We start from the raw sequence: 25,018 nt of genomic DNA, 5'->3' as shown, positions 1-25,018 counted from the left end.
ATGAAAAGATGTTCTACATTATTAGCTAACAGAATTGCAGATCAGAGCCACAAGATACCACTTTATACCCACTCAGACAGCTAAAAATAAAAATAAAGAAACAGATAATGACAAGTGTTGATGAGCATATGGAGAAATTGGAATTCTCATATGTTGCTGGTAGGAATGTAAAAGGATTCATTCACTTTAAAAAACAGCATTTTCTCAAACTTTAAACACAGGGCTACCTACCCTATAATCCAGCATTTCCAATCCTAGGTACATACCCAAGGAAATGAAAAGATAGATTCATTCAAGAATCTCTGTGTGTGTGTTCATAGCAGTGTGGTTCTTAGCCAAACAGGAACCACCCAAATGCTCAATCAGTTGAGTGGATAAACAAAATTAGTATATCCATACTTCAGTAATGTTGAACCAAAAAAAAAAAAAATGAAGTACTGATAAATACTACAACACGAATAAAACTTGGAAGCATTTTGCTAAGTGAAAGAAACCAGTTACTAAAGACTTCATATTGCATTATTCCATTTATATTTAATGTCCAGAATATGCAAATCTGCAGAGACAATACACTGTGGCTGTCAGGGCTGGGAGGGTAATGGGGGTGATGGCTAATGAGTATAGGGTTTCTTAAAATTAGACTGTGGTGGTAGTCACACAACTCTGTGAATATACCAGAAATTATGAATTGCACATACTAAATGGGTGAGTTTGATAGTGTACCAATCATATCTTAGTAAAGCTTTTCCTTCTTTAACTAGTATCCTAATAAAAGGTATCTATTCACTCATTTTTTAATATTTACTGAGTGACTTTGTTCTAGTGGGCATTTTTTTAGACACTGGAGAAGTAGCACCAAACTAAATAAGCAATCTAATGATCTGAGGAATTTTTGAAGGGATATTGTGGAAACACCTAAATGATCCAGAGGCAGACAGCTTATAGCATATGGCAGAATACTGTTCAGCCATTTGCAATTTAAGTTTTCACAGAATAGTGAAAAAGTGATGTGAGAAAATTATACTGTGTAATGTGAAATATATAAAGTGCTATATATGAAATATATGCCCACTATGAAATCAGTATTTCCATAGATAATGGTGTGAGGTTTTTAATCTTGAGCCCACCTTTCAGTGATTATTGTTTTTTTAACGTTTTCCTGAGTTTTCTCATCTACAATTGGATATTTATTTTTTATTTTTAAAATATTTACTTATTAATTTATTTGTGGACTGGGATTGATCCCTGGGGCACTTCACTGAGCTGCATTCTCCAGCTCCCCACCTTCTTTTAATCTTTATTCATTTATTTTTACGCAGTGCTGAGGATTGAACCTAGTGCCTCACACTTGCGAGGCAAGCACTCCACCACTGAGCCCCAGCCCCATCCTCCAGCCCTTTTAACACTGAGACAGCTTGCTGAGTTGCTCAAGCTGGCCTTAAATTTTCAGTCCTCCAGCCTCAACCTCCCAGGTCTCTGGGACTCTACCCAGCCGCATCCATTGCCCTGTGTTGCCATTAACAACAAGCAAAAGCCCTGAACAGGGGCAGAGTTCACTTTCTCATGCTTGATTAGGTTTGTTTCCTTTGAGGTCAAGAGAATCTGACCATGGGGGAGATTGGATTTACTGTTGAATAAAATTGATATTTTTCATATGCCAGTATGAACACGGAATTTGAAAGGGAAAAGGAAAAGTAACAAAAGTTCTCCGCTCTTTGTTAGGCATGCCTTTTATCCTTTGTGTCCCGTTTGTGAGTTCAAGTTGCTGCATTTTGCTTACTACAGTGACAGCCTGTCCACCATGCTTTATTTATTACATCAGAGTTAACCTCAGTGCTTATTACAGTCCAGCCATGGTAATGCATTACCTCCCTCAGACCTACTCAGACTAAACATTTCCAGCATTTTGCACAGCTGATTCATGCTAGTCAGACCGCAGTACAGGAGCTGTCACCTCCAGGGCTCACGCTCTTCACACTCTCACCTGCTATGAACCAATGAGGTAAAAGAGCAGAAAGCCTTGCTGGAGGAGTTTTCAGCTATCAGGGGATTAGGCACACACAAGAGGTAGGAAAAAATGAACCCTGGTGTGATACAGCCCTAAAGTGCATAGTGAAGAGAACTAGGGAATAATGGAATGTGATAAAGTACTGACTGTTGGCTGTAGACAGTAACTGTAGCAGATTACAAACCAGGCAAGGTGGTGCATGCCTGTAATCCCAGCGATTTGGGAGGCTGAGGATTGTGAGTTCAAAGCCATCCTCAACAATTTAGCAATCTAGTCCCTTATTTAGAGCATGATTCTTGAAGTGAGGTGTCTTTTCTGCATTCTTCATAACCTGAGATGCATCCAGCTGGTGAACTTGTTGCCATGTGGTGGTCTCTTGATAAAACCTCTTTAACCATCTCATCTTTGTTGCAGGCCACATGGCTGTATGGAATACAGATAACAGGCTTACTCCTGGTCTGCGTTCTTCAGTTTTTTAATTCCATGATTCTTGGCTCATTGCTTATCAGTTTTAACCTTTCAGTATTAATTGCAAGAAAACTTCAGGTAAGACTTTTTTTGTACTTAAACTTTTTAAAAATTGTGTTGTTCCCCAGATCTTATTTTCCTATAGCATACAAGGGAAAATTTATGACCCAATTCCCAGAAAAAAGCATAATGTTATTATTCGTTGTTTTTGTTTTTTTTTTTTAAGTGCATGTTATAGCATTTCTGTTTGAATCTTTCCGAGGTCACCTGCCATCCCTTCCTTTCGGCAATTCCTATTTCTTAGAGAATTGAAACCTTAATTCAGTGATTAGCCACAGGTGCTTATTGAATTCCATTGACTTAACCCTGAAATTTTTTTAAAAAATAAATTTTAAAATTGTTGTGTATGTGTGTGTATACAAATTTAAGAATGAAAGGATCTGCTGCTTGTGTGAGTGGTGATTCATCACAATAGTTGGAGTTGATAATACTACACTTCCCATCTTTCCATACCCTAGTATTGATTTTCTTTTTCTTTTTCTTTTTTTTCTGGTACTGATTTTTAATTGAACTAAAGTTAAATCCATTTTGAGAATTTTAAGAATTCAAATAAATACCTTTAGACATATGGTCATTTTCTAAGTTACTGTGAAATCCAATTTGAAAACATTGGCCTGGGGCTGGCAGTGTATCTCAGTGGAGCTTGCTTAGCATGTGTGATGCTCTCAGTTTGATCCCCAGCACCATAAAAAAATTAAACATTGACCCAATCTTTTGACTTTATAATATTATTAAGTTTCTTGGGCTGGGATTGTGGCTCAGCAGTAAAGTGCTGGCCTAGCATTGTGAGGCCCTGGGTTTGATCCTCAGCACTACATATAAATAAATTAAATAAAGGTATTCTGTCCACCTCCAACTATAAACAATATATACTTTATATATATTTTTTAAATTTATATGAGATTCTTAAATTTATATGAGATTTAAGTGTTTAAATTTACTTGTTTTTCCTTAAAATTGTTACAAAAGCCTATTTTCTTTCTCATTTGCTATAAACATTTCTATATTAAGAAACTATTTTGCATTCTGCTTTGGGAAGAAAAATCTCTTTTGAGTGAGAATTGCTGTGGATGATTTGTAAAACATTTTTTTTAAAACAGTGGTTCTCGGGACTGGGGCTGTAGCTCAGTGGCAGAGTGCTCGCCTAGCATGTGTGAGGCACTGGGTTCGATCCTCAGCACCACATAAAAATAAACAAATAAAAAAAAAGGCATTCTGTCCATTTACAACTACAAAAAAAAAAAAAAAAAAAAGAAGAAGAAGAAGAAGAAAACAGTGGTTCTCAGACAGGGGATATGACTCAGTGATAGAGTGCTTGCCTAGTATGTGCAAGGCCCTGGATTCAATCTCCAGTACCAAAAAAAAAGAACCCATGGTTCTTGCTGAATGTGTTTGTACATGCCTATAATCTTAGCAACTCAGGAGGCTGAAGCAAGAGGATCAGAAGTTCAAGGCCAATCTAGGAATTATAGCAAAACCCTGTCTCAAAATTTAAAAAGGAGGGCCTGGGATTGTGGCTCAGCGATGGAGCACTCGCCTAGCACGTGCGAGGCCCTGGGTTCAATCCTCAGCACCACATAAGAATAAATAAAATAAAGATATTATGTCCAACTACAACTAAAAAAAATAAATATATATTTTTTAAAATTGAAAAAGGAAAAAGGGGTTGGGGATGTAGCTCAGTCAGGAAGTACCCTTAGGCTCAATCCCAAGTACCACAAACAAACAAACGAAAAAACAGTAGTTCTCATCCTTTTAACCTTTCTTATAAATAAATTAAATAAAGGTATTCTGTCCACCTCCAACTATAAACAATATATACTTTATATATATTTTTTAAATTTATATGAGATTCTTAAATTTATATGAGATTTAAGTGTTTAAATTTACTTGTTTTTCCTTAAAATTGTTACAAAAGCCTATTTTCTTTCTCATTTGCTATAAACATTTCTATATTAAGAAACTATTTTGCATTCTGCTTTGGGAAGAAAAATCTCTTTTGAGTGAGAATTGCTGTGGATGATTTGTAAAACATTTTTTTTAAAACAGTGGTTCTCGGGACTGGGGCTGTAGCTCAGTGGCAGAGTGCTCGCCTAGCATGTGTGAGGCACTGGGTTCGATCCTCAGCACCACATAAAAATAAACAAATAAAAAAAAAGGCATTCTGTCCATTTACAACTACAAAAAAAAAAAAAAAAAAAAAAAACAAAAAGGCAAATGGAACNTGGTATTGTGTATTGAACCCAGGAGTACTCTACCACTGAGCTACATCCCCATTTATTTATTTGCTTACTTATGGCATTGAAACCATAGGTGCTTTACCACCAAGCTACATCTCTAGTCCTTTTTATTTTTTATTTTGAGACAGGTCTCACTAAGTTGCTGAGGCTAACCTTGAACTTGTGATCCTCCTCCCTCAGTCTCTCAAATCATGGAATTACAAGCATGTACCACCATGCCTGGCTATGAAGTTCATTATTAAGGGACTCATTTACTACTAGAAAATTAAAAATATTAAGACAGTTGTAACCTCATAAAGTAGTACGTTATATTTTCCACATACATTTTCCCTACCTGTTGCATGAGCCAATGTTTTAAATCCTTAAGTAATCTCATCTTAAGTGTTTTTTGAAGTTGTATTAAAATGTAAGAATTAAAACACAACTCTTTTAATTTCTAGAAAAACCTGAAAACTGGAAGCTTCTTTAATAGGATTGGGAAACTTTTGTTACATTTATTTGTAGTTTTCTGTTTGACACTTCTTCTCAACTGCATTATTAAGGTAGGTTAAGAAATGAAACATACAATGTATTTTTAAATTTACTTATGGCATTGGAAATAATTTTTTAAGCATTTAATTTTAAAGAAATAAATTTGTCAATTTTTGCATTATAAAGCATATTAGCTCCTTGAAGAATTACCAGTTTTACTTTAAACAGGCTCAGTTTTAACTTTGTCCTACTAACAAGGATGACTTTGGTTGGTTTTACTCATTCACTGCTGTTCACTCTTTGTTTGACATATTCTACGTTGAATTCCCCAATTATTAAATTTTTTAAGATTCACCCTTAAAATGAAATATTTCTCTAAATTTACATAGTTTTCTACACTGTGTTACTAAAAACATTGACATGATTTTTATTGGATTCAGTTAGTTAATACACTAGCTTTACTATCTAATTTCTGCTAGAAAGAAGAGCTCATTTTTGGTAGTTTTCTAATACTTAACTGACGTAAAATTAGTGACCCTCTGTAGCAGAATAAGTCATTTAGTAATTTAGGCATTTATTTGTTACATACCCAGAAGCTTGGCTACAATTTCTTTAAGTGCCTTAGGGGGCTGCTTCATTAAACATGCTTTTTAATGTTTTTACTGGCTTTTTCTTTTCTTTTTGAGAGTAGGCTTTGCTTCAGAATGTAACTCTTGGACCTTGAGGTCATCATTGTATGCTCAAGCAAAGCTGCTATGATTTTATTAGATGATTTTTGCCTCTTCTAGAAGGCTGGTCTCCGGATAGGAGACTTCTGCAAAACAGGCTTCTTTTCCTCCAGGGAAGAATGGCTGTCATTGCTTTTACCCACTATCAAAGAAAAAAGTCTCTTCACTCAGCCAGCCTCAATAAATATCTCATTCCAAGTCCTCATCACTGTATTCTTCAATTCCATACAGTTCAATATAGTCAGCCCTCTGTATCTGTGGGTTCCACAACTACAGGTTCTACATCCACAGACTCTGCATCCAACTGCAGGTGAAAAATATTTGGGAAAAACATTGTGTCTGTACTGTGCACTTGCAGATGTTTTTCTTGTCATTATTTCCTAAACAATATAGTTTAACAGCTATTGACATAGCATTTGCATTGTATTAGTTATTACAATAATCCAGAGATGATCTAAAGTGTACAGGACGATGTGTGCGGATTATAGGCAAATACTACACCATGCTACACAAGGATTTTAGCGTTTGAGGACTTTGCTATCCATGGGGGTTCCAGCATTTCTGTAAAATTGGATGAAAGATAAGGATTAATCCACTTACCCACTTTAGACATTTATTGATAGGCTCTTGAATTAAACCAGCAGAGAGCTTCATGCCTCAATCTCTGTTTTATGACAATCCCCCCACCCAGTAGTATCTCTTGAATGGTGTTTGATATTTTGCCAGCTACCTCCAGTGAGAAGAATTAGAAAAAGTCAACTGTGAAACTCCTTGTTGTTTTTACTGTACCATGGGAAAAAGTTCTCTTGAGTCTTAGTTCTCAGACTGTAAGCATCTCTCCTCAGTTTTAATCTTACAGCTCTATGAGTATCATGCATGCTTTTCTCTTCTTCTTTGCATTTACTGCTAAAATCCAGAAGACCAGATTTGTGGCTCATGTCTAGTGATATATTTTATGTACTAACCTCAATTCTGGCTTCAACTTTTTTCTATCTTCATCTTTCTTTTGCTTTTATTTGTTCATCATTTGTATCTATTTTTGAAAACTATAAATTAAGAATAAAATTATGTGAATTAAAGTTATAATGACTAGATGATGAACATGGCATTTGTCTCTTCACCTCTTAAGAGTTACTGTTATCTTAAATATTGTCTTTGAGTGAATGAATTTTAGGTTGGTATCTGCTGACTAAAACCCTAAAGCCAAACAGACTAAATACCTATTTGAAGTTTTAGGCCATAATATTGTTGGTTTCTGATGTAAAAAATTAAAATCACTGTGCTTCAGCCTTCTCCTTGTCCCTGAAATCAAAAAAGTCATCTTTTATCTATTTTGCAAATTGAACATATGCATAAGATGTTTGAATAAAGGATTATCCTTAAAGAGAAAGTGTAGGCAGAGAAGGGAGTTTGAAGTTCCTGCTTTAGAATCAGTGTGGAGAAATACTGTGCATGTTTACAAATTTCATACACACTCCTATGAAACTAGACACTGGATATGCATATTTCTTGAGAAAATTATCATGAAACCTGCCTAAGGTACTAATAGCAAGTTTTGTTTTCTCTCTCTTCAATAGAAAATTCTTAACCTGAAGTCAGATGAACACATATTTAAATTTCTAAAGGCAAAATTTGGGTTTGGAGCAACAAGGTATGATTGAATTGAAAATCTGTTTGCTATTTTACCTTAAAGCATCAGGGAATTTACAGCTAAATCATCATTATGCCTTCAAATATTAATTGCAGACTTATTTCAAGAAGTATTATGTAGTTCCCTTACCTTGTATTGAATTTAACACTTTTCCTTCCATTTGTTCCCCAGGGATTTTGATGCAAATCTGTATCTGTGTGAAGAAGCTTTTGGCCTCCTGCCCTTTAATACATTTGAAAGGCTTTCAGATACCCTGCTTTTTTATGCTTACATATTTGTTCTGTCCATCACAGTGATTGCAGCCTTAGTTGTTGCCTTTCAAAATCTCAGGTATGGAGTGTTTCAGAAACCTACTTATGATTTAATGAATTTGTCCTGGGTTTATAGAAAATTTGCTTAAGCTGAAAATCAAAATATCAGACATAGAACAAAACAGTTATCCTAAATAGAGAACATGTCTAGTTTAGAATGGATTTTACTCTGAGGGGTGAAACGACACCAGAGTAGTGGACATGGCAAACAGGTCTGAGTTTAAGTCTCAACTGCACACTAGAGAATGATGTGATCTTTGAGGCAGTTACATAATCTATTAGTATCTCATTTCCTTGTCTGTAGAATGAGAATACAGAGAGTACTTATTCCACACAACTTTATGAGGAATAAGTAAGTTAAAACAACATAAAGTACTTAAAAATAGCGTCTCACACTAGAATATGTTGTAGGTGTGAACTGTCATTCGATAGTATTATTATTGGTGATTCATAAGTCTCTGTTTCCATTATTGGTTTTCTGTTTTTTTCTATTTTTTCTACCTCCTTCTCGTGAAATGTCAGAAGTTAATTATTATTCATTTGTTTTCTTACATCTTATTTCAGGGCTTACAAAGTCATCTATTTTAGGACTTTATTAGAAGATAAGACTTTATTCAGACATCTTATGCTTTTCAATATGCAAAATAAATATAAGATGACTTTTTGATGTCAGGGGGAGGGAGAAGGCTGAAGCACAGTGATTACAATTTTTTATGTCAGAAACCAACAATGTAATGGTCTGAAGCTGAGTTGGTATATTATTATCTAAAGTATATGACTATAGATAAGTTTTAAGTAATAATTGCCAGTTTTTAAAAACTTAGAGCATGTCCACCAATCCATTGAAAGAGAAAGTCAGGGAGTTTTAAAGCCTTTTTAAAAACTTGTAGAATTCCTATCTATCAAGCCTGTGGGGTTTTTGCATTTATTATCCACGTTAAAATTGAAAGAAAATTAAGTGTAAGAAGTTGAAGCTACTGTCATTTGTGAAAACTTAATGAAGCTCCCAAGAAATTCCTTTCTATTTGTAGTTACCTGGCCAATTAAGTTGCTGGTGAGCTGTGATTCACAGCCACAAGAGAGCTGTTGCTGAAGCGATCCAGATCATTTGAGGTGTTTTATGATTATTAAGAATGAAGCAACATTGAACCATGAAAATATTTCATTGACTATTAAACTATTTTAGTATCTTTCAGAAGTGTTCTTTTTTTATGCCTAACCCAAGGTAAAATTTAGCCCTGGTCTATATAATTTAATATTATTCCAGACATGCCAAGTGTTGACAGGACTCTAGACCACATCCAAAGCAGGAAGTTCAGCTGGGCTGCAGCGCTCTGTGAGCATGTCTGCCATGCTCAGGGTGCACCTAGCAGCCATCTCTGGAGGCTGAATTGGAATATGACTATAGATAAAGATTTTCGAGCATCCTCTTCTACAAGGTAGGGATTTTAGAAAGATTATTAGAAGGAAAGCACTACTAGACTAAGAAATGATAGTATCTTAATGAATTAAGTTAATGAATTAACTTTCAAGTATTTAAAGGATATTTTTTCAAGACCCAATATTTTTGCTTTTATAGTACTAAGACAATACTATGATGTTGACATAACACGTCTACAGTGGTAGGAAGGATAAAACTGAAAGGGACACCATGTTCTGTATTCATGGCATTCATCAGAGCCTTCCAACATGGCAAGGGTACAGAGAAGGAGTTGCAAATTCTCTCATGTGTCAAAGGAAGTTACCAACATATATTCTCCTGGAGTAATCTTTAAGTACATAGAAGCCAATGTTTGGATTATCATTTTAAGTAATTATTATCAATGGTAAAAGCTTCCATAGAGTATCATTTTAATATTCCTATGAATCTGTGGTGGTCAAAAGAGGATTTCTAAGAAATAAGAGTCTCTTGTTACCTAGAAAAGCAATATATGTATCCAGTTCTGTTGAATTTATATGAAGGATCAGTAGGGCCCTTCTAAAAGTATTGATTTTTTCTAAACCTGGAAACCCTTACTATTGTATTCTTTTCCCCTCTGAAACAAATTGTGCAACATCTGAATTCACTCCCCAGTCCTAACCTCACTAGAGTAGAGACAGCCAAATAGCACATGCTTCCCAGTGTGATGCTGGAATAGATCTTATCTGTGGGAAGTGTTCTTAGAGGGGGAGAATGATGAACTTGGTCTCTAGATCTAATTCTATTTTTACAAGAAACATGGGAACAGAGAGAGGTAGTAACCACCACCATAAGGAGACAGCCAGATCCAGAAGGTGGGTGGAGGTACTGTACAAAGGCTCCATTTTCTTTAAATACATATCCCTTTAAAAAAGAAAGAAAGAAAAAAAAAAGAGATCCTTTTATAGATCAAAAGATATTTGAAGAGAAACATCAAGAAATGCAACATGCAAGCTTTAGAGTCTGATCCAAAGGAACTATCTGAAAAAAGCAATTGCTGCAAACAGGGAAAGTAGAATACATACTGAGTAGTCGGATGACGTTAAAGAGCTAGTGTTCATTATACTGGGGTTATACTTAATGTAACTATTTGATAAAAGTTATCTGTTGAACATACAATGAAGTATTGGTAGGTGAAAAATGTGATCACTGGTTCACAAAGAATTGAATTCCAAGTTACAGATACATTTGACTTTTGCTTCTGTATAAAAATATACAAAATGCCAATGATAACATAAAACATCCTTCAAGATCTCCTCCCATCTCAGTGATTCCAGCAGGACTTATTTTTTGCTATTTCTCTTAAAGAATTGAAGTACTTTAAATTTTTACCTAAATTAAAATCTGCTATGAAATTTTAGTTATTCTAACTACTTATCCATTTACATTGTGACAGTTTTAGCTTCAAAGTAAAATTTGATCAATGCTAGTTCATTTCATCTTAGGGGAAATAATAAGATGTGACTAAATTAAAAGTATGGATCTAGTTTTAAATTTGTACGTTTGCTATTTTGTTCAGTGATGCTGCAAATCAACAATCCCTGGGTAAAATGGGAAAATGCACAGTTGACCTGAAACCAGAAACTGCTTACAACTTAATACACACCATTCTGTTTGGATTCTTAGCATTGAGTACCATGAGGTATTTTTGTCTTATCCAGTCTATTTGATTTGTTTTTTAATTCATCTGTTCTTTTGGGTGGAGGGTGTTACTGGGAATTTAACCAGGGGTGCTTTACCACTGAGTCACATCCCCAGCCTTTTTTATTTTGGATTTTGAGACAGGATCCTACTGTGTTGATTAGGGCCTCACTAAGTTACTGAGGCTGGCCTCAAATTGGCTATCCTCCTGTCTTAGCCTTCCAAGATGCTGGGATTACAGGCGTGTGCTACTGTGCCCAGCTTCATCCATTCTTAACTTAATGTTACTTAGCAATATAATTTGGAAATTAGTAGTCATCTTCATTAATGATTATCATTCCCGTAAAATTGTCCTCATGTATACCTTACTACAAAATATTATTCATAATCAGTTTTTTCTTAATTGGAAATATGTTTTACTCATGGGATAGTTCCCAGAGGCAGTAGAACTAACCCATGGCAAATGGTTTCTGCATAGCTTTAAGTAAGATGTTCCTGTTACTGACTGTGCAGCTGCCCTTGCAGCTGTCTCCAGCCCAGGTGCATACCCACTGGGAACTGCTGACCTCCTCTGTTTCTGTCCTTTCAGGATGAAGTACCTCTGGACATCTCACATGTGTGTGTTCGCGTCATTTGGCTTATGCAGCCCTGAGATTTGGGAGTTGCTTCTGAAGTTGGTCCATCTTTATAACCCAAAGAGGGTCAGTGTTTTCCATTTAATTTTTAATGATTTTTAGTATTTCTTTCATTCCTGTTCTTGATTTTTCTTCAGTAGTTGCCCATATGTTACTCATGTAAAATGGATACTAAAATTTGAAACTAAAAATAATTGATATTATAAGAATTTATAAGGAATTATTTTTTAAGTAACTTGTTAATTTTAATTTTGTTTTTAAAAATCATTAACTTTTCCCCAAAACTATAAGGTAAATATGTTTATTATATAGAAATTGAAAAATTTTAGAAATATACACAAAAGGGGCAATTAAAATTCATCAATAGTCCTCTTATCCAGAATTATAACTTATTATTATAAGGTATTTTCCTCAAAATAATTATTAACAAATGTATTACAATATTTAATAACCTGAAAATGCAGTTTTGAATTGTTCTGCCCTCTCAGTTCACTAGGTGGCAATATGGTAGAAGCTACAACTATCTTTATGAATGATTAAACCCTTAAATTGACTCAGTTTTGCATACAGGAGACTCATGCACCATTATATTATGTTTTTGTTATTTCAAAAGAAGCACATATTTAAAAAGCAAAACCATAAGGCAAAAGTATTCAAAATGCTTGTAATCTAAATAGTGTCTTTCTTATATAGATATGTATAATGCGATATTCAGTACCAATATTAATACTGCTGTATCTGTGCTACAAGGTAAGACCAATTTTCCTCATTCTTGTCATTAATTTATTTAGCATAAAATTTGCTTTGACTCAATGTATTTTTGTGTTATTTGGCAAATAAAGTGGTCATTGGAGTTTATAAACAATCTCCTTAGTTTTTTATTGCAGTTAGCATTGATGGGAAAACTGATGACTTTCCCAGATAGTTCTTACTAAGTAAAAATATTATAGCAGAAACTATTAGCACTGGCATTCTAATCTTGATTTTGACTGTTACTGATGCAGATTCTGAAAATAAGATGTTTTCAGACCTATTATGAAATGAATGAAATAGAAAAAATTATTTTTTCCTGTTAGCCAATTCATACAGCATAAGAGATTTTAAAAATCTTATTTTAATCTATTTTAAAATATTTTATTGGGTTCTAAACTTCGTACGAGAACTGAAGTCTTAAAATAAATACAGTGTGAGATTAGGCTTTTTAAAAATTTGTTTTCTGTTTTCAATAGGAAGTAGCAAAATTTTTCATATGCTCAGTTGACTAAATTCTGAAACAGTATGAACTGGGCTTCAGATCTGAGAATCCAGTCAGAGGCAACGATCCTTGATCAGTTTGACTACTTTGGATTCTTTTGTACATCCTTGAGCTTATAGGCTTTGAAGTATCACCAGGGCAAGTAGCACAGATTATTTTATCCAATTGAACTCCTGCCTTCTCTTTAAAGAAAAAATACATATTTTTAAAGATTAGATTGTTTTTCAGTTTTTGTTTTAAGTTAGAACAATGGCTTTATCACTCTACTGTCATGAAGGCCCTGATTTGGGAGGGTGGTTAAATGTGGAGATGGGGTCCTCCCCAGAGAGGATCAGCTATAGAAGCTGCTCAGCTTTTGATTGCTTGATTGCTTCTATTTTCATGTCAGATATTGTGAACCAAAGGTTGTAGGCTAAAAATAAATATATTTGATAATCACTGTATTACAAGTATTTTTTTAGTTATGTTCTGTCATTTTCCTATCTATCAGAACATGGACTGTTATAGACAGAGATCTGTGCCAACTGCTAGATGTTGCAAAACATAGAAATAGATTTCTGCCTTCTTGCCTCTGGGAATTTTATTGCTCTGATGTAAATAAGTGAAACTTCTTTAAAATATCTGGAAAGCAACAGCTATGTGTTAAACAGTATATGTTTAGTGAGGAGTCAGGTAATGTAATCTTACACATTGACCTTGAAACTAAAACTCCCTCCTCCTAGAAAAAATCTAGCTCCTCGTCATTCTCATCTCACCTCTGGAGGTGGGTGTGAGCTGTGACTGTCTTGGCCATCAGCTGGAGACACATAGGCTGAGTTCTTTCATGTCTCAGCTACTTACTGCTATTTTATAGATTTTTTTATTAAAAAACTATTTGAGGACTTTGGTCTCTTGATTTGATACAATTGAGGAAGGACATGGTAGAAGAAAGAAATTGTGCTGTAGAACCTTGGCGTAGTTCTCAGACAAGCAGCACCAGCAGCATCTGGGAACTCTTGGAAATACAGGTGCTTGGGTCACACTCCAGACCTACTGAGTCAGAAGCTCTGCAAGGAGAGTCCAGCAATTGACGTTCTAGCCCTGCTACTGCTGCACATGTCCCACCACGTTTACAAAACCCTGCTGTAGTGTTATCAGGGTTCTCAACAGTGCACTGTTGACTTTCTGGCAGGATAATTCTGTCATAGGGGGCTGTACTGAGCCTAATAGGATAGTGTGACACATCCTGCCTTCCACTCAGTGGATGCCAGTAGCATACCCTCCCCACATCCCTACCCCCTTACGTTTCCAGGCTTCCCAAGGTGGGAGTGAGTATCAGAATCCCTCTCCTCACTCCTCTTATGAACCCTTGCTAATGAAGAATCAGGGAGGGCACTAGGAAAGCCATTCTCCCCAGGAAATCCATGTACTTCTCCCTGAGTTAGAGGGTTGGTATTGGAGAGAACCCTCCAGAAGCCTGTCGGCCAAGTATCTCTGGGAATAGGCCTTCAGGAGAAATCCCACCACATCCAATTTTCATTGCATAAAATAGTTGAAATAGTTCTCAAAATTTATGAAATACAGAGTCAGAGAAAAAAAGATGTTGTGCATATTAGGAGTTATCCTGAAGCAATCTATTTTCCATCTATTCCAACTATTACAGACTTACATGTAATACAAATTCATGTCTGCCAAAGCCTGAGTCGAATGTTACCTGACAATTATGATGAGGATTTCAAAATTTGTTTGTAGTACCAATATTACTTGCTTTCTCTTTAGGATAATTTTATTAAAAGAGAAAAGTATGTGCTAGTCTCTACTCTGAAGGCTGAATTAATAAAAGCTACTGTGGTTTTGATTATTAATTTGATTTGTGGAATCCCAAATAAACTATTGCCATTTATTTTAAAATAGCCTTTAATTATTTAAAAACAGCACTCACCTTCATATTTAAAAAATTTTCCACAAGACTCTTAGAAGCTTTTAACATTTTTAGCATTGATAACAGCAACTGTAAAACTACAAAAATATCTAATGGCCATTGAATTCACATAGTAAAAGAATTAGAACATTTCATTTAAAAGTCTAGTGTTCTGATTTTCAAATTAACAGGGAAAATAGTTACAGTATTACAAAATGATCATTTGACCAGTAATTTTTACTACTTGCCTTCCAAAAACTAGTACCAGAAATGCTGACACCTGGTTTTCCATCCCTAGCACTTTTCCTGATTCACTCACCCAGGAGACACCATGTGAATGAACAGTAAAAAGTGGCCAAAGATGAGATACAGGATAACAAAGTAACAGGCTAAACCCAGCCTAGACCAGTCAGGTGCTGCTTTGTTTCTACTTGGTGGATCTTAAAATCATCACATTTTCAGTATCATGGAAGCATAAATACATTGTCATTGGTCTTCTCTGCCAATACATGAAATGAATTCTGCAGTTAACCTTAGGATGTGCATAGATGATCAAATCTTTTTAGTCAACCATCATTTGATAAAGCAATTAAGATTTAATTAAATGATTAAATAAACAGACTGTTGTTATTAGATAAGCAGTGGATTCAGAGTCTAATTTTTATATTGTATCTATATAACTTGAAGTTTTAGGTTGACCAAGAGGCACTGGTGGCATAAATAAGGTAGTCAAATACATCAGAATTTCCTAGAGGGTCCTGCTTTTAAATATTCTTTTCCATTGCACTAGTGATTCTATTAATGTATGTCAAACCATTTGACTATATTTTTAGCGCCAAAAATATAATTACAATATTATACAATGACAAGAGGTTCTAGATTGGGGGCAACTTCAAAACTGTGGCTCTGCCACTTGTGACCTGGTCAAGTCAGTATTCTCTCTGAGCCAGTTTCTAGACTTGTAATGAAAAAGAACTCTGATAGCGATGCTTCCTGCTGAATCATCTGTCTCATGGGTTATCGTGAGGACAGAAATGAGATTCTGCATTTAAATACATGTTTACAGCTGTAATGTGGTGCTGTCTCCTGTGGACACATTCAACTCTTAAGTGTAGATTGCATGATATTAGTTAATTACATTTTTGTAATACACTGTGAACTTTCTCATGGTTGATATTCTTGTCATAACAAAGTACTATTTCACTAGATATTAGCACCACCTACAACCGCATTTCTCCTAGGGTAAAATGAAAGCTCATTTTAAAAATTTGACAACATTTCTGGTCCTGAATGGCCTCATCACAGGAGAATTTTGTAGACTTTCCTTGGACCTCAGCACACTGGTGTTGGGAGGGTTGGCTGCAGAGAAGACGCAGTTCTGTGTCGCAGTCTCCATGTCTACTTAGTCCACAAGCCATATACAGTTTCTCTTTTTTTCCATTCAATCTTAGTGATAGTTGTGGGTATGGGGGTGGATTTTGTTTTTGTTTTGTTTTGTTTTTAATTTCAGTTCTGGCCAGGAATGATGGATGAGCTCTCCGAGTTGAGAGAATTCTATGACCCAGATACAGTGGAGCTGATGAACTGGATTAAGTAAGAGGAGTTTTTTTAACCTTTAAAATTTCAACTTTTTTAGAGTCACTGTGTATCTCATTTACTTTGGGGGAAGGGGTGGAGGTTTTGTTTTGTTTTGTTTGTTTTTTCTTAATCTAATTGTGAGGAAACATTCATTTTTATTAATTTTTTTTCTTTAAAACTGTATCTGGAAATAGCTATTTCCATTCAAGAAATATTCTCTCCAACAGGATCAGAAAACAAATTTCTTTCAAACACTGACAGAAATCAGAGTAAAATTTTTACTTATGTTAAAACTTCAGAGTTTTCTACTCTTTGCCAATTTTGCCTTTATTGTTTCGCTTTAATACCATTCAAGTTCTGGTAATGGTGACGCTTGAAAGTATTCTTTCCTTGTTAATTATTTTAAAGTTATAGTATAAACTACCATTCATTAGAATCATAATAGCTCATTGCAGATTTCATTTTCACTGATCCTTGAGCCTCAGGAGAATTTTAAATATAAAACAGGGGCTCTTCCTCTCTTGAAGATAAAATACTTTAGCATTATATTGTTTCTTATTTTTACTGCATTTGGTTGGTTTGCCTCAGCCTGAGCCTCAGAGTGAAATCCATGTATTTCAAAGCTTTGTTCATGAAACCTGACTCCCACAAGCAAAAATAAACTTTTCTACCCTGACCTGCATTTCTGTACACTGTAATATTGTATCTCTCTACTTTATAACCAAAAAGCAGCAGTGTGATTACTCACAGGTAAATAGACATTGCAAATCTTGTGTGACATATTCTGAAGGCATTGGCCCTGTTGTCTCCATCACTTTGAATTTTAGTAGCCGTATTGGCACTTGCTCATGACTAATGTTTACTAACCAGTACAGTTTAGTGCTGCTTGTGTATTAAGAGATGGTAAATGTTTGATAGCTGAGGTCTCTTGAGTGCAATGCATGGATTTTATAGAGATTTATGTCTAAAATATATATGTGGCTTTGGTCCCAGTGTAGGACTGGGTTTGTCTAGATGCAATGAGTATAATTTTTCACATATTTCTAGTGCTGAGAGTGGTACGCGGTGCTGGGTCTTTATTTATTTATTTAATTTTAAATCATGGCAGACAATTATAGAGTAAATAATTCCTTCAGTATTTATTGTATGTGAGGAAGAAAGATTATTCCATATAAAAGAAAGCTAATTACTTTTGCATTAACTGTAGTCAACTGGGAATTTACGATACATGCATCTGAAGGTGAGACTGATATTTTATATTTTTAAGATTATACCTTTGGAATTAATGCTACAGGGCATCCACTTGTGGTAGCATCCTGAAGATGGTGGAGCTTCCAGATCTGCCTGGATTAGCATCATAAGCTTCCCTACTTGCATTTCCCAATTCAGAAATTATAAAATTATGGAATCATTAAAAATGTATTCTATCAGAGCCATAGTTTGTCTTTGGCTGTCTCAAACTGGATGTGCTTATTTGTTGTACCTTTATTTTTATGCTTTTTCTCCAGGAAAATCAAAATAACATTTCTGGCTCTGAAAAATTGTGGGTGTGAAATTATTCAGGTGTGAAGATGGCATCCCTTAATCTATTATTCCTCCCTGTTGGGGACATGGTCTTTGCACCTGAGATTCTCCTTGGCCCAGCAGCTCCTCTCCCTGAGTAGTGAGTGCCCTGGTAGACAGACCCCTTTGACTGTCTTTTGGTTGGTTGGTGTTTTCTTTCTCAGCAACTGAAAGATTTAGATTGTTCTAAAAAAAAAAAAAATGGCTCCATTGTCATCTAATCTTGCCTGTTTTCCCCTAAAATTCTTCAAATCTAAATTATCATTTTTGTAAAAATAGCTGCTAGGCATGTTTGTAAAATAAGCTTAAGTGATGATGAATGTATGCCAAAATAGGGTCTATTTAGACACAAAATATGTTTGTTTAAATCAACATTCAAATCAGCTCTTGTCCGTAGGCTTGCTTTCCAAACACAAGGGAATGTATTTAATATTCTTTTAACCTCTCTGGTTTATTCTATCTTTGAAACATAAAATATGACCTTCAGCTTAACTTTACTAATTTGATGGACACACTGCGTCCATGTTATTCGCTGTGGCTAGGCGCAGTGGCACGGCGCAGTGGCACATGCCTGTAATCCCCATGGCTAGGGGGTGGGCATGAGGTAGGAGGATCACTAGTTCAAAGCCAACCTCAGAAACTTAGCAAGGCCCTAAACAATTTAATGAGATCCTGTCCCAAAAATAAAAATAAAAAAGGGATATGGCTCAGTGGTTAAGTGCCCCTGGATCCAACTCCTGGTACAAAAAGAAAAAAAGTCTGAACTGCACGAAAGGAAGGGCAGCAATCCAAGGATACACAGTGTGGGTCTGAAAGCAGCTCCAGACACCTGGGGGGACCCAGACCTGTTGGCAAGGGATGCCTCAGTCCTCACCATCCTGTCTTCTCTGTCTTAAGCCAAAGTGGGCACATTCAGATGTCAGTCCTTTGTCAGGGCAGTCATGATGGCATCTCTCCAGGCCAGCAATACAGGAGGCCTCGGGATGACTGCCTCAGGATGACCTGCAGAATTTCTAAGGGATACCTCAAGTGACCCCCCCCCCCCCATTTTGGCACAGGGTGATTCTTGGGGAGTATTGAGAAGAAACTTACCATCTCCCAGGCTTTACACCTTGTAGACCACACACCATGTCAGGCTTCTCTGTTGTGCTCCAAGGCCACTGAGCTTTGGTTCAAGGCATGGACTCTTGGGGGCTTCTCTGCTGCAGAGGTAGATTGAAAAATGCCGTAGCTTCAGCTGCAGCCCAGGTAGTTATTTTCTTTTCCTTTTGAGGTTATAACCTTTTAGAGGTAAAGAGAGAAACTCAAGGGAAAACAAAGTATGTTACTTTAGGATCTCACTTATGAGAGGGGCCATACAAACAGGACTGGATTTCTGTGAAAGTCTTGAAGGCCTTGTAGTGTTTTCACGGTTTTACAGTTACTCAATTATTAACACAATCCAAAAGATACTTATTGAGCACCAAAGGTACATACAGGACATTGTATTGAAGGTGTAAACATTGAGAGGCCATCCGCTCTAACTGCCTCTTCACTGCAGTAAGCAATAAACTTTCTCTCAACATTATCTCTTTGTTCTTCTCTTCCGCTCTCCACTCCATTTTATGATTTTTCAAGGCTTAACAGGTTTAGTGGGAAAATGTTTTTAGAGTCCCAGTTTTTGTCAGAGGAAATGTTGTTTTATGCTTTCCTGTCCAGTTCTCTAAAGGAGTGGAGATTTAGGTTTAAAACCAAAAATATTTCTGGATTAAATTTCTCTGTTTTACCAGAATACTGTAAATTCTTAAAAATTTCTTCATTGGTGCAGAATAATTATACAAAATAGTGGGTTCACTGTGGTGTTTTAATTAAAGTCATTTTAATCCTTGAGGATTTTGGTGGGAGTGGGCCCCCAGGTACAATAACTCACTTTTCCTGTGGTCACCTGGCTGGCTCACACCCAAGCACAGGGAAATTCAGATGTTCATATTTGCCCTCATTGCTGGTAATGTTTCTGGGGACAAAAGTAAGATACTTGGATTTTTTTGCCTTCTCCAGTATCTTAGCAAAATCCAGGCAGCACTCAGTAGGGCCAAATGCAGTAACAGCCTGGTGCATGCCACATTCCTTGTGTCCTGAGAGTCTCATTTTTGGTTCCTGAAAGTTTTCTTTGATGTAGTGAATTAATATAGAGAGATCTGAATATTTTGAGGTATGTCATTTTGACTTCTTGGCTTTAGAAGATTTTCACTAGAAATACTCTGTTTCCATAATGAATCCTGTATGCACAGTATTTTCTCAATGGGACTGAAAAAATGCAGAGATTTAATCAAAGTATTTAATCAAAGTAGAAAGAATTACTGTATATTTTAAAGATGAGGTGGGCTAAGTCCAGAATTTAAGTGCCTATAAACCTCCTTGATGTTCAATGAATCATTTTTGGTATTTGCATAATTCTATAAATTTTTGAAGTGTAGATAAAGCAAACGTTCACACGTGATATTATAATGCTCAGTTTACCCATTAGTTCAACAGTAATTAACTTGTTGAAGCCTAGAGCTTCAAAAATAAATGAGATTATTTGTTCAAAATGCCATCAGGTCTTCCTAGAATGACATTTAAATTATATAATGTAAATCCATTTGACCTGTGAGTCCTTGTCATTATTTAGTGACATTTCTTACAGAATAAATTCTTCGCAGGTTGGGCAGCCTGCTATGGAGCTTGGCAGAGAGCTATAAAAACAAATTATCCTTTCATTTTATACATCATTTGTTCAAACATTTGTAAAAATTGCTTTGTTTTTCTATAATAGAGAAGTGTCATTCAATGGTTAAAAGCACATTAGCTATTTTAGATACAGACCACAGACTGTATCAGGTGCAAGTGTCTGTAAAGGGAGAATGCCTGTCTTCAGATCTGTCATTGTGCATATTCTAAGTTAAGGACAAAGAATCCATTCTCCCTTTGCCTGTGGATTTCACCACAAAAAATATAAAATGCAACAAATGTAGACTTTTTTTAAAGTTTAGAAAATGTGTGATTATTCTTTGTCTTTTTTACTGTGCTTATTGCTTTGACTTTTGCAGTTGCTTTACCAGTAAAGTTAAATATTTAAAGTAGCAGTGAAATAACCCAGATTTACCATGAGCCCAGCACATAAAACCAGATCAAACCGAATACAGTGAATAAATGTCATCTCTGCTCTCCTCGGACGTCAATAGTTTTCAAACAAGCATTATTTCTAATTCATTTTCTAGGCCTTAGAGTATTTCATTTTTACTATTTTTAAAATAAAACCAAGGGCGGCAGTAAAAGTGTATGTTAACAACCCAGAGATTGCTGCACTAACCATTTTAAACAGATAGCATTTCTTTTAGACTTTTGAACTTTTTGCTATTAAGACCAAACATTTAAGACATGCTACAATCTAATGTGTTTTCCGTTGTTTTCTCAATTCCTGTATGCAGTTATGGCAGCTCCTTACTCAGCCTGCTGATGGTCTGCTGCTGCCTCGGGGGCTGCACCTGCTAGGGGCTCAGGGGAGGGGATTGCTCAGGTGCAGGTAGGGCATACTGAAGAGATCCTGTTTAATGTCTGATGTGTTCAGACCCCAGCAGAGTTGAAAGCTCACAATAAGCATTAGTAAGTATACAGTAGACTAATTTCTGGTGTATTTTGAAGCATTTGCTGTAGTGGGAGCTGCTTCTGACTCTCTTAACCAGCTTTTCAAAGACAAGTTGTCAGCTGAGCACATAGTGGGCCCTCAGTAATATGTTTTGAATGAATAGAGAATTAGCACGCAGTTCAGGACTTCTGACACTCAAACCTTTGTGAACTCGTCCTTCATCAGGAGTTACGATTATGGTTCAGGAAGCAGGCTGAAACCTTGGTCATTAACTGTGAATAGATAAGAGGGTCCGTCATCTGTCTGTGTCATAATTAGGAAATGCACACTATGAACAGGTCTTTGCATCTTCTTGGTACTGATTCCTGTTATATATTCCAAATGGTGATGCCCAGACAGGCTAGTGATTTGAATAGATGTTGGAAGTTCAGCTGTTGGATGTGTCTTTTGTATGGAAAGACCAGCCTGGCATCTTGAGGCAGTGAAACTATAGAAGCCAGAACTGTTTGCCTGTTAGCTCTCACCTCTGCCTTCTGCTCTGCCAGACATAGAAACCAGGCTCATTTTCTTCTTACATTCTTAATCTGTCCAGTTCGAGGACCATCCACTTTTTGGCATTAATACATGATGTTGACTCTATGATTTATTGCAGCAGAATGGCTTATGCCAGTTGAGAGTTTCCAAAAGGAAAGAATGGCTTGTAAATGGCTTGGAAAAATGATGGCTCTTTTTAAAATTCATATTTGTTCATATTTATCCTCTTTAGCAATTATGATACACTGTAAATGAGAGTGACGTTGTAGATAAGGCCCAGAATAAGTATTTAGTAGGTATTGAGTTAAATGGAATTTCTGTAAGACCTTTCACAAGCACTGTGTACCTTCTCATGTTTTTATTTAAACCACCCTATTACTCTGACCACGTGGGACAAGTGTCAAAGACTCTGTGTAAATTGTTGTGAGGGGGGACAGAGCATAGATCTATTTATTCTTGTGTTCCTGGGTCTCATTGTCAGAATGATGACAACCTATCAAATACAGCCAAGCTCATGCACAACTTTTTTCTGTTGGAATCCACATTCTAGACTCTGGCATGGGTGAGGGAAAATGCAGATTATGTGTCATTCCTTGTGTGCTCATTGTAATTCCATCTACTTCTTTTCCTCGCTTAAGAAGGCTTATTGGAATGCAAGTGAAAGGGAGTGTCATAGTTAGAAAATCTTGAATTTTTCAAAAAGTGAATTATTTGTACATGTCATCATTTGAATAGTAGGATGTCTTGCTCATAGACATCCAAAGGCCTTTGTTGGATGGCATTCATGCAGTAGTTTTAGCATTAACTTGGAATAAATAGAACATCCTGGTGGGATATATGAATATGATGAGGCGTCTCTTAGAAACCTCAGCAGCAGAGCAAGTTTCATGCTTTGCTCTCCAAAACCTTGAGAGCGGACTCTCCTATTGCTTTTCCTGCAGAGGTGGTTGAGCTTGAATGGCTTCAGATAGACTCCTCAAGTCTCTATCGCGTTAGCTCAGTTCAGCAGACATGGACTCCTTTTGTTAATACAAGACAGATAAACATACCTTGCAACATTCCTAGTGGCTTCTATGGGGAATTCCGCACTAGAGAGAATGCCTAGAAGAGCTGTTGTGTTTCTCATGGTGAAAAACAACACCACCTCATTGGTTTGCAGGTTTCCAAAAAATGGAAGGAAATTAAATGGTCTGTACTAAGATTATTTTTTCCTGGGTAGCAGGAGAGGAAAAATGCTTTCACTGTGTTTGGGGAATCTTTCCTTGATCCTCCATCATTGGCCCTCAACCCCACTACCCTAAGGGAGGCAAAGAATCATAGCTTGGTGGTAATTGGAAAGCGAGATTGTGATATAATATAAGGTCTCCTAAATGCATATAGTTTTAATCAGAACTAAAGAAAAGGAATGATTCCACATCAGTAATTGTGTACATCCCCATACTGATTGGTAAAAAATATGCTATTTCAGAATCTTCTTTCCATGTTTTCTTTTTAATTATGTTTTTTTTTTCTTTTAAAGTAATCCATAATAATATCTCAGATCTTCTGGCTTTCTAGTTTGTTTATTTTAGGCAGCCCATTAGTTACATTTAATATAAAAAACAATGGCAATCTTCTGAGTTCTCTTTGTTAGAATCTGCCTCCTTGGTACAGGAGCAGAAGAGAAGAGAACTATGGATGTTAGCCCAGAAACCTCAGATTCAGGAGATATCTGCCTTCCTCCTGAGACAATTCATCATAAAAGTAAACGCATCAAAGCAGAAAGTCAGATGCTTCTTGACCATTGTTCTAGTGAATAGTCAAGCACGGATATGAAAGTTAATGTGAGATCGATGGCATGTAAATCAGAACATAGGCCATGCCAATCTTACACTTCCTAGCAGAACTAGGTGATTCTGAGAGTGTGGTACTGTCTTCTTGGATGTCTTCAAGGAAATCTTAGCAGTGGAGTGAATTCTGACTCTTAATATTTTAGTTCTCACACTCCAAGGAAGGCTGTGTTTGCTGGAAGCATGCAGTTGCTGGCCGGAGTCAAGCTGTGCACGGGCAGGACCTTGACCAACCACCCGCACTATGAAGACAACAGCCTGAGGGAGCGAACCAAAGCGGTAAGGCCCATCTCAACCTTTGCCCACTGCTTGTGGACAGTCAAGGCCCAGGCTATCCATGTTGGTAAAGGTTCACATAAGGAACTGGGGCTTGGTCTCCTATTCTGGTTTCAGCCTGCTCCCATCTGCTAAAGGCTGTTCAGGGTGCCCAGAAAGGCACTGCACACTTGTAATCCCAGCAACTCTGAAGGCTGAGGCTGGAAGATGGCAAGTTCAAGACTAACTACAGTAATTTAGTGAGGCCCTAAGTTACTTAGTGAAACCCTGTCCCAAAATAAAGCATAAAAGGAGCTGAGGATGTGGCTCAGTGGTCAAGTCCCCTGGGTCAGTAATCCCCAAGATGGATGGATGGATGAATGAATGAATTGGTAGGCAGGTAGGTAGATAGATAGATAGACAGATAAATAGAGGCAGTTTAGGAGGATACATGCTCCTCTCACAGGAATAGCTGAGAAGATAAATGGCCTGGGATGTGCAGAAGAGATTGTTTAGGACAAAGCACTCAGAGTTTTGAGTTGGGGAGGAAAGGAAAGGAGTGGAGGCATACTGGTCACAGTTTTATAAACCATTTTAAGGGCTGTTTTCTAATATGTGGTATTATTGTTGTTGCTCTTTTTAAAATAAATAATGCTGACTACATAGTTCAAAGTTCAGGACATATAAAGGGGAATTAGTGAAAAGTTTTCCTCCCATCCCTGTATTCCAGCTACTAGTGCCCCTCCCCTGAAGCAAATAATGTGAATTGCTTCTTGGGTATCCTCCCTAAGGTATTTTACTAATATACCAACAATTATATATATA

General features: G+C 36.4%; 1 protein-coding gene across 1 annotated transcript in view; it reads left to right on the top strand.

Annotated features, from left to right (window-relative positions):
• The window catches only part of Dpy19l3 (dpy-19 like C-mannosyltransferase 3), an 81,012-nt gene that overhangs the window by 47,037 nt on the left and 8,957 nt on the right, over positions 1 to 25,018 (top strand). The window contains exons 8-16 of the mRNA XM_048791265.1: positions 2,423 to 2,554; positions 5,217 to 5,318; positions 7,553 to 7,626; positions 7,798 to 7,956; positions 10,916 to 11,038; positions 11,627 to 11,738; positions 12,366 to 12,422; positions 16,338 to 16,420; positions 24,085 to 24,217. Of these exons, the coding sequence (XP_048647222.1) occupies positions 2,423 to 2,554; positions 5,217 to 5,318; positions 7,553 to 7,626; positions 7,798 to 7,956; positions 10,916 to 11,038; positions 11,627 to 11,738; positions 12,366 to 12,422; positions 16,338 to 16,420; positions 24,085 to 24,217 (975 nt within the window). The remainder of the gene's footprint in view (positions 1 to 2,422; positions 2,555 to 5,216; positions 5,319 to 7,552; positions 7,627 to 7,797; positions 7,957 to 10,915; positions 11,039 to 11,626; positions 11,739 to 12,365; positions 12,423 to 16,337; positions 16,421 to 24,084; positions 24,218 to 25,018) is intronic.

Source organism: Marmota marmota, unplaced genomic scaffold (assembly GCF_001458135.2).
Source record: "Marmota marmota marmota unplaced genomic scaffold, marMar, whole genome shotgun sequence".
Taxonomy (NCBI): Eukaryota; Metazoa; Chordata; class Mammalia; order Rodentia; family Sciuridae; genus Marmota; species Marmota marmota.
The sequence above is the reverse complement of the archived record's forward strand: the minus strand, read 5'-3'. Positions and strand labels throughout refer to the sequence as shown.